Below are 10,448 nucleotides of genomic sequence, written 5' to 3'. Positions count from 1 at the left end.
CAGGCTGCCTTCACTGGAAAAGGGGCAAAGAAAGAGAACAGGCTGACAAATACTTCTCTGCCTGTATAAAGAAAGCCTTCTGTGGCCCTGCCCTGTCCTTCATCACTTGGCAAAACTCCCCTCCCTCCAGGACAGCCAAAGAGGTTAGAAATGGGGAAGACTTCTCAGGTCACCTATCCATTCCCTTTTTCCACTCCCTCCCATGCTCCTCCCACTAGCCCCCAGCCCCTCCGCTGCTAGGGAAAGATTGTTCCCTGCAGTCTAGTCTCCAGGGCACTGAGTGGTTACCGTCCCTTTGCTCTGAGCAAGGCCAGCTCTCATGAACAGGAACTGAAAGAGATAAAGGGTCTCAGTTAAGAGAGAAAAAGACCATCCCACAGACTAGGAGGCTAGAAAAAAGGGAGAGGAAGCCATGACTGCTTCCACAGAGACAGGTATGTGTGTAGGTGAAAGAGAGAATGTATGTGTATGTCTGTCTATGTGTACCCGTGTTGTGTGATTGTTTGAGGTGAGTGATTGTGTATGTGTGTGCATGTTGTATGTTTACATGTGTTTGTGAGCACTTGTGATCACGCAGGGATGTGTAGGAGTGGATGTTTGGATGTGGGGTTCTTTGTATAATGCAAACATTTTATCGGTGTGTATTTTTATCTCTGTGTATGTGTTTCTGGGTGCAGGGGTGTATGTATGTATCTATGCTTGCATGCCTAGGTATAAAATGTGTGATAAGATTTGTCCCTAAAGGATGCAAATTATTGAAAACACAAGTCTCAAGGGAGGGTGGCAGAGTGGCTGACTCAGGGGAACTGAGATTGGAATAGTGCAGAGATCATCTCTGGGGTATGAAATGCAAGCCAGCCACAGGTAGTAGTGGGGGGTGGCAGGGTTACCAGCTGATCCAAGAGGGTCAAGGAATGGGAGAGGAGGCCTGTCTGGAGCACTGGGCCTGAGCCAGCACCAGGTGAAGAAGACTGGACGGCCCGGGGATTGGGGGCTGGGATACAAAGACTTTCATTCCTAGGGCATTGCTTCTGATGCAGCCCCAGGCTGGTTATAACCATGTCATGGCTACGTGGCAGCCAGTGTTGAAAGAAAAGTATTTATTTTTGTATTCCTGTACAAGAGTGAACATAGTTCTATGTCTGTGAATTAGCTGGTCCAGCTCCTAGCAGTCATGTACCCACATCATTGGGAGCACTGCTATTAAGTGTCCCTCTTGCAAGTAGGGTAGGGAAAACTGACTTTGGTCCGGGACAAAAAGGGTTAAAATCTGACACACCAAGAGCTTTCCTAAACTCCCTTTGAACTTTATCTAATCCCCTTGCAAAGGCGCCAAGATGTTTCATCCCAGGCCTGGGAACCAAGGTCACTAGGTCTATATTTTCATTCTTTCAGCTATCGCCTTCAAGGTTCCTACGAACCAAACTAGTTGCACAAGAGCAGGATGGCAGCTCCATTCTGGGAGCTCAGAGATACATGAGAGGTCCTGGAGAAAGGGACTCACAGAAAAATCAAGACAGCAAGGAGAGACTGAGAGCACGGGGAGGAGGAGCCATGTCAGCAACGTGGGGCAATTTGGCAAGACCTAATATCACAAAGAACAAACAGTTTCCCTAATGTCTTCCAGGCTGAGCCCTTCCAAAATGTTTCACAAGCTGATGCAAAGGGCCTGATTCTCCTCTTATACCACTGTAAATGAGGAGGGACTCCACTGAAATCAACGGAGTTGCACTGATGTACAAATGGTGTCAGAGGAGAACCTCTGGGGTGGAGCACGGCCACTGTTTAGCAGGGCACAGAAATACCACACAGCTGACTGTGAGTGAAGAAAAATCTAGTAGCCAGCTGAAACTACAGAGAGAAGTGTTGGGAGGCAAAGTGCCGTAACACAAATGAGAATTCAGCCAGGACACCAGGGTTAACACTCCTACTCCTACAAAGAGTGTCAAGGGATTCTAAGCACCCCATCCTTGGTTTTATATCTCGTCTAGAGCCATCCCCAGCACCACACTAGGGTTACAGGGTAGCGGTGACTCACAAGGGAAAGCATCCCCTACTGAACCAGCCACCCCACTCCCTGCAGCACAGCGCCCCCTAGTGCTATGCTAGAGTCAGTGCTGACTCAGAGGGAAGAGTACCCCCTACTGAGCCACCTACCCCACTGCTGATTCTGAGAGAAGAGCACCCCTACAAAGTCACTGCTTCCTGATATATTAACGCTGCCTGTGGTAGTCTCCCATCCAATTTCCAACCCAGTTAAACTCCTTATCTAGGTGTAAGGAGCATATACCCCAGGTGGCACTGTGCATAGCACCCCTGAGGTAAGAATGACAATACATGGCAGAAAGCTGGTGCAATTAGGAAGGAACAGGGTCACATTTCTCTGGACTTCCACTGTAAGGAATAGGTGGGTGTGAATGGTCACTGATTTCCTAAAATGCTGTCCTGGATCCCTGGGGTGAGAACTGGGATCCTAAAAATCACCTCCACCCCCAACCCACCCTGTATTTGTACCAGCTCATAGGTGACTCTCCATTCTCTCTTCCAGAAGGTCATCAATCCAGAAGTGCTAGCCACAGGTAAGAATGACAGCTCTAGTCTGGTACGTGCCTGGTGCCACAGAGAATTTCAGAGGGAGTGGGGGGGATTTTCTTCCCCTCAAACTTCTGCGATCTCAAAAGCATCTTGCTATTTTCCTTTCCACTCTCCTCTCTCTCTGTCCTTTTCATAACAATGTAGGTCCTGGTGCAGTACGCTGCAGCCATGGTGCCTTGCTTTATTGTAGACAGAATTCTTGCCTTCCTTTACAATAAAGCTGCAGCTCAGACTGAACCCCTGATCCCAGAAGTCCCAGGTATCATATATCCCAGGGGTCATTAGAGACAGGACCTGGGGACACACAGTCATACAGGCAGCTTGTCTGACCATCCGCAAAGCGGTGGTACTAAGACCATACATACTGTCCCTCTCCCATCCTTACCACCGTCTCTGTCTCTTTTGCTATATGTGAGACAAGGGGGAGTCATTAAAGATGTTGGTTGGTGCCAGTGATGGAATCTGGGTTTCAGGTGGAAGATACAGCCAAAGGAATTTAGGGCGATCTTTGACCCCAGCGCATTTCCCAAGGTGACCTACCTACTCTATGAAATTAAGTGGGGCAGCAGCACCAAGTTCTGGAGGAAGTGGTGCCCGAACACCCCCACCCAGCATGCCGAAATCAACTGCCTGGAAAATGACTTCAGGGAGATACACCACAGGCCTTCAGTGCAGTGCTCCATCATCTGGTTCCTGTCCTGGAGCCCCTGTGGGCTGTGTTGCAGACTGATCGTTCACTTCCTACGGGCCCACCCCAAAGTGACCCTGCAAATCTACATAGGACGGCTCTTCCGGCACAGAGATGAACGGAACCGACAAGGCCTCAGGGACCTGGTGAGCAGTGGAGTGAACGTTTACATCATGAGCCTGCCAGGTAACACTTCCCAAGGTTACAGGTACCTCAGTTCTGGACCCTGGGGAATGGGACATGAAGCCTTTCACTTCTAGGCCACTGGTGCCAGTTAGGTCCCAGGCTAGTAGTGAGTGAAAGTTATTCTGGTTTGATGGCCATGTGAAATGAGCTGGTGAGGGTCAATCCACAATCAAACACTGCCATATTGGCCAAACATTGATTCATTTCTAGGGAAGTGCAGTTGGGATGGGGGGGTCAATGGGTTGGTTCAAATATTTCCACATGCTATTCCCTGCTCCTTGCAGAGAGAATGGAGTTTTAGCAGCTTCTCTTGCCCCCTGCTTTTTCTTTCTCTCCCCCCATCTCTCCCTGCTGGTTTTGCCTGTTCCCTTCCCAGAGGGTGGAGAAGCTCTGGGAGAGAACTGTTCCCTCACTAAGGCTATGTGGAGTCAGATAGATCCCTAACCATCACAGGTACAAGAGCCACCCTCATGAGGCACCCTCTTAGGGTACAGCGCTGTAGGCTACATCACTTATGCCTCAAACCAATCCCGTTAGGAGCTCGGTGTCATCTCCACACTGTCCCAGTTTCAGGAAGTCTTTGGTATATAGGCGTCCCCTCCACCTTTGAGCATGTGGGCATGTCTTTCTTTTCTCCTTCCTGGGTCACTGTATCCTGAGCAATAATGAGGACATCCCCCTTCAGCCTGAGATTGGAGCTTCATGCAGGGCAGCGCAGCACATCAGGCATCTCCAGGTGCCAGTGTAACGCCAACAAACCGCAGTCATGGGCAGGCAGGATCAAACCTGGGGTCTCTGGAGCTTAGTGCACAAGCCTCTACTGCATGAGCTAAAATCCAACTGGCTGTTAGCTAAGGCTGTGGAGCAGACTCATTTTCTCTCTCTCTCTAAGTGGTCTCGGTGCCACTAGATGGGACAGAACACCACACCCAGGAGATGTGTGGGTTACACCAGCAGTTCAAGTGTCCCTTCTATTAAGGCTTCTCCTCCCTTGCCTTGATCAAACTCAGGGCGGGTGATGATTGGTGTATCAGTCGCCTTGTTGTGTCCTTCACCGCATGACTAGTGATCTTGTTATTCACTCAGCTTACAACTACTGTTGGAGAACATTTGTCGACCACCGAGTCAGAAAAGATGATATTTACTGGCCCTGCTACTTCACTCCATGGATGATATTCTATATGCTTGAACTCCAGTGTATCCTACAGGTTGGTAGGTGCTTAATGCTGGGGTGGGGAGAGAATTGATCCAGCGTCACATGTAGGTAAAAGGAGATGGTCCTGTGGTTGAAGCATAGAACTGGTAGTCAAGAGACCAGAGCTCTCTTCCTGGCTCTTCCCAGAGGGAATCAAATTCAGCCATGGAGTAAATGGGCAGAACTCCACTGAAGTGAGGTTGCACCAGATTAAACCAGGAGGGTGGACTTTAGCCTAAGGAGGACTATGTCCCATCAGTGGCATTTCATGTCTCTCCTTCAACATCTCCTCTGGCTCTGATGACCCATTTTCATGGCTCAGCTCTAATACATGGAGAGTGCCATCTGGGTTCATGGGGCCATTCAGTATTTTGTGGGTTTCCTTTCAAATTTCTTCTCAGTAACACTGTTGAAAAGTGGCCAGTGACTGCAGCTCAAGGGAGAGGTTCTTTATTGTTGCTGCTTCCCTTGAAATGTCCAAGTGACCCTATCATGATGCCATTGGATTGTTAGCTTCCAAAGTTCTTTTAATATCATTTTCTCTGTTTGTACCAGGGCCTACCTCCTTGTTTAGAGATTTGGCTGAAGAATTACACTGGCTCACCTTTTTTCCGACTCGTTTTACAAGAATCTCATAGAAAAATACTCTGGCAAAGTCTCCACACAGCAAACAGTCACCAGCAGCCACTGATTTTCAGGCCCAGGCCATCAGCTGAGCACTGGTACCCATCAATGTATTTTACTGGACCACCGGTCAATCACAAGCAGTGACCTGTGCTCAAGCCTAGACACAAGTCAATCAACAGCCTACACCAGCGTACTAGCCTGGAGCACCAACCATTGTTCAAGGCTGAACCATCAACAAGGCAAAGGGTTGGCCCAGTCTTGTACCTTGGTGTGTAGCTATGATTGGCTGCTTGTATACAGGTAGTTATTTTTTTGGAATATCTCACAGTGCAAGTGAAGATTGTGATTGTAGCAAAGGTAGGCATGCCTGTGTTATCTCTAAACTGGTGAGAACAGGTACCAATAGTAGCGTAGATGTGATGACATGGGCTTCAGTGCAGGTTAGCAACCACAGTACATACACAGGCTCCCTGGAGCACTTGTACTCTGGTTGCTAGCCCATGCTGAAGCCCATGCCATGACATCTACCCTACTATTGTTACCTGTACTCACTAGTTTAAAGCTAACATGGATATGCTTTGCCATGCTACAATCACACCTTCACTTGCAGTGTAGACATTCCAAAAAGTAACCAACTATCTACAAGCATCCAATTACAACTACACACCAAGCTACAAGACTTGGCCATCAACCAGTCAACAGGCATCATCGTTATACTGACCTGGACCATGGTCCAGTCTCACGGATAGATGACCCTAATGTCTTCAATTCAATTAACTGAAATGGGCTAGATTCTGTTTTCATCTACACTGGGGTAAATCCTGAGTAACTCCACTGAATTCAGTGGAGTTACTCTAGATTTCTACCAATGCAAATGAGATCACAGGAGGAGGAAGAGGTGTGTATTTCCTAAGGAGCAATCCTTGTACTAGGTACATTTAGGGAAGAGTGCTTTAGTAAATTACATTACTATAGATACAACTCAGGTGTGCCTAGTGCCTTATCAATGATTCCTAATTAGTAATGATTTCAAGCTGGAGATGCAAAGTGGAGATTTTAAAGTGAGTGCATTTGTGAATTGGAGTAGCAGCCTGCAGAATTGCAAGTGGCTTTGGGTGACATCTAAATATTAGTCTTTTAGACTATGATGAGTTTTTAGCCCCCATCTACACTAAACATTCAGCCATGCCAGGGAACTGGCTACATGCTCAGTTGACCCTTGAACCAGTCACAATCATTGCTGCAATTTGTAGGGAAGGCCAGAACTTTCATAACCACGTTACGACTCTGACACAGTTAACTTCCCCTCTATAAGTAGGACCCAGAAGCCAAATCCCACATACACAAGTAACTGTTGTTGAGTAACTGTTGAAGCCAATGGGATGGTCCATCTGAGTATATTTATTCACATGGTAAGTGGTTGGAAAACTGGGCCCAATGTTAAGGGGCAACCAGGTTAGGGGCAATGGTGTTGCAAACAGAGTCCCCAGGAGGGTTGTAGTTGTAATGTAGGCAGGGCCTTATTAGACCAGATCTTCACTTGCAGAGATCAAGGAGGTGAAGAGCATATGACTAATGGTGATGAGAATGACACATTCCGAAAACATATTTCTCAGAGCTTTGAATGTGTGTTTTCAATGTTTAGCTGTAATTCAGCTCATATTGCTTCAATATGATCCCTAATGATATTCCACAATTGTGATAAATGAAGGGGGGGAGAGCTCCCTTTCATGGATCCAGCCAGCCAGTTAGCTATAAAATCCCTCTCGGTAGCTGTTCTCTACTTGCTTTACCTGTAAAGGGTTAAAAAGTCTCACTGCTATGCATAGGTAAAAGGAAGTGAGTGGGCACCTGGCCAAAAGAGCCAACGGGAAGGCTAGAACTTTTTAAAATTGAAACAAGACTCCCCTTTGGTCGGTCTGTGTTGTTCTGGAGAGCAGGGACAGGGCTGAAACTATGCTGTAAAAAGCTTTAAGCCAGGTATGAAAAATCATCAGATCATACCTAGAAGCTACTCATTTAAAACCCCAAATATGTAAATAGATCAGGAAATGTCTAGGAAAACGTGATGAGGTTTATTTCTTTTATTTCTTTATGGTTTGTGGACTCCTCTGTGCTAACGCCCAAATGTTTTTGTTTTGCTTGTAACCATTAAGCTGGACCTCAAGAAAACCATGCTTGATGCTTAATTATTATATTTTCTCTTTTTAAATCTAGCAATAGCGTAAATTTCAGATGTATTTTCTTTTTTTGTTTGTTTTTAATAAAAATTTACCTTTTTTAAGAACAGGATTGGGTTTTTGTGTCCTAAGAGGTTCGTGCACATGTTGTTTAATTAGCTGGCGGCAACAGCTGATTTCCTTTCTTTTCTTTCTCAGCTCTTCCCCAGAGTGGGGGTGAAAGGGCTTGAGGGTACCCCACAGGGAGGAATTCCCAGGTGCGCCTTCCTGGGTTCAAAGGGTTTTTTTTTGCATTTGGGTGGTGGCAGCATCTACCCATCAAAGGTCAGAGAGAAGCTGTGACCTTGGGAGTTTAATACAAGCCTGGAGTGGCCAGTATTAATTTTTAGAATCCTTGCGGGCCCCCACCTTCTGCACTCGAAGTGCCAGAGTGGGGAATCAGCCTTGACAACAATGACCAGGAGTAATATGTGTGCAGCTCTTGAAAAGTTGTGAATTTCCTGCTTTTTGATGACTGTGCTTTGGTTACTCTTGTCTGACCAGATAGCAAGTGTAAAAAAACGGGATGGGGGTGGGGAGTAATAGGAGCCTATATAAGAAAAAGCCCCCAGTGGGACTGTCCCTATAAAATTGGGACATCTGGTCACCCTACTGTTGTCTTAAGTCAGGAAGCTATTTGCAGTTAACAACGATTTTATTTAACCTACAAATGTATGAACAATGCTAGATTTTTTTATGGGCCAGACAGTAGATGGCACTCTTTCTATTAGGTAGCTGTACACACATATATACTGCTAGGTATATCCTTTATATAGCACTCCCCAAATAGTTGTTCTTTTCCTTTTTTCTTTCCTGAGGTGTTTCCTAAACATCCTTTTAGATTTAGCTATTTCTTGGAGGAGTTACATCTCAGTTGGAAATGTAATAAAGCGTATGTCAGCTATGAAAATTATGTCAATGTGCCCAAAAGGCCTGATTTGCAAAATGTCAGTACCAAAATTGCATGCACAAAAATGCAGGCACACTTGTGTAAGTAACACATGAGTAATTACCATGATTGTGCAGGCAGGCTGGCTAATTACACCTACAAATGACAAGAGATGCGTCTAGCCTTTCACATGTGCATTTGTGATAATGGAATATGCAATTTAAGCATGGAAATGTGTGTGAAATTTTGCATATGTAATTGTATGACAGATTTTCTAGAAGCCAAACCCAATAGGAGCACACGTGTGTATTTCAGGGTGGCACTGACAGCACACATGAGCTGGATTTGAAAAAGGACTGGATACTTTATTGACCATGATCGACAATTGTGCCTAAGCCAGCTAAAATGACAGTATTACTCATCAGCTGTCATGCATAGCAGAGAGTGGGATGAAGGGGTGTCAGGAAGGAATTTTTCTCCTACTTACAGCATTGTAGAGTTTTTCAGGTGCAACGTGGGCACTTTTGCGTGATGTTGGCCACTGCAGCATGACAGCTACCAGACTAGGTGGAATGAGGGCTTGATCTGACATTACAGGTTCAGTGCTCTGGCTTTCCCCGGGGATCTCCATAGGGAGCATACCTCTAGGATTCACCTACACAACACCGGCATCTTCCTTAACTCACAAACAAGGCCTGGGGTAGATCCCCTGGAATTTCCATTGAGAATTAATGCTTGATCCAACTTATAAATAAGGAAGGAAGCCTAGGATCAATTCCCCAGTATCTCCATAGGGAATATCATCGGTGAAGTGACACCCATATTAGAATCATAGGGTTAGAAGGGACTGCAAGGGTCATCTAGTCTAACCCCCTGCCAAGACACAGGCTTTGTTGTGTATTTATAGTCTATAAAAGAGTTTGGGATCCTTGGGGATTAAATGCAAAGTTATTACATTATATTCACCTCTGTTTCTACTCTGGATGGGGTCACCCTGTGTCATCCTGCTTGGATGAGCTTATATAGCAAATTTAGTGCAGCCAGTGCCTTTATGATAAATCACCTAAGTGATGGATTGCTTATATGAGACCCAGGTTGTTTGGTGCCTACCTACTACAGCACATGTTGGAAATGTGTGAACTAGATCAGATAGATTACTATAGCTTGATCAACTAGGTTAGATAAATGACCAAAGCTACTGTCAGTACTATTGCAAGGAAATGACCTGTGATGGGTTTTGAACATTCAGTGCACATAGAGGAGCCTTTATTGTCTACAGTAAGATTTCTTCTCTTTTCATTCCCCCCGGATTACTAGTGAATGCTACTTGGAATAAAATCTAGTGTCCCAACTTTTAGAAAGTGTTGCTTTAGTGATACTTCTATAGCTCATCACTCTACAGAGGAGTCCATCTTCCAAAAAGGGTAGTGGCATTATGCGAGGCAGTGCTTTAAACCACGAGTTGAGGGCTTCAATAGCTCAGACATAGGTCAGGGGTTTATCACAGGAGGGGGTGGGTGAAATTCCGTGGCCTGCATTGAGCAGGAGGTCAGACTAGATGATCATAATGCTCCCTTCTGACCTTAAAGTCTCTGAGTCCATGAGAGAGTGCTCTCTGCTGACCAAGGCCCTGAGCTATGCTCAAAATAGGAGACCGGGTTCACTTCCCAGCTCTGCTACTTCCTTGTTTTGTGACCTTGTGCAAATCAGCATCTCAGTTTCCTCCTCTGTAAATTGTGGACAGTGAGGTTTACCTCCTTGTATGGGGAAGGGTTGTGGTCTATTTATTATAAGCCTTGCCTGCATGTTAAGTATCATCACTTTGCCTCTTTCCACTGATATTTCCAAAATGTAAGTTGCCTGACCACTCTAACGATCTGTATTTGATGTGTGACGCTGTAATGATTTAAAGGACAATTTGAGGGGATGCCATTGGTTTACCCCTAAAATAACCAGCATGTCTAGGATTCAGCTTCAACATCTGGATTATGCTCCAAGCCTTTCTTCCATCTTCATATCCTTTATATGGCTCATCTCTGGAACAGACCA

The 10,448-nt window shown here is 45.8% G+C and overlaps 1 protein-coding gene across 1 annotated transcript; it reads left to right on the top strand.

The window, feature by feature from the left end:
* The first annotated feature begins 255 nt into the window (after positions 1-255).
* On the top strand, positions 256-7,573 carry LOC102933773 (C->U-editing enzyme APOBEC-1-like). The gene is made up of 5 exons (XM_043523150.1): positions 256-434; positions 2,549-2,579; positions 3,069-3,469; positions 4,556-4,677; positions 5,220-7,573. The coding sequence occupies exons 1-5, from the start codon at positions 413-415 to the stop codon at positions 5,433-5,435; spliced, it is 792 nt and encodes a 263-aa protein (XP_043379085.1). The 5' UTR covers positions 256-412; the 3' UTR covers positions 5,436-7,573.
* The last annotated feature ends 2,875 nt before the right edge of the window (positions 7,574-10,448 follow it).

This window comes from Chelonia mydas, chromosome 1 (assembly GCF_015237465.2).
Source record: "Chelonia mydas isolate rCheMyd1 chromosome 1, rCheMyd1.pri.v2, whole genome shotgun sequence".
NCBI lineage: Eukaryota > Metazoa > Chordata > Testudines > Cheloniidae > Chelonia > Chelonia mydas.
The sequence above is the reverse complement of the archived record's forward strand: the minus strand, read 5'-3'. Positions and strand labels throughout refer to the sequence as shown.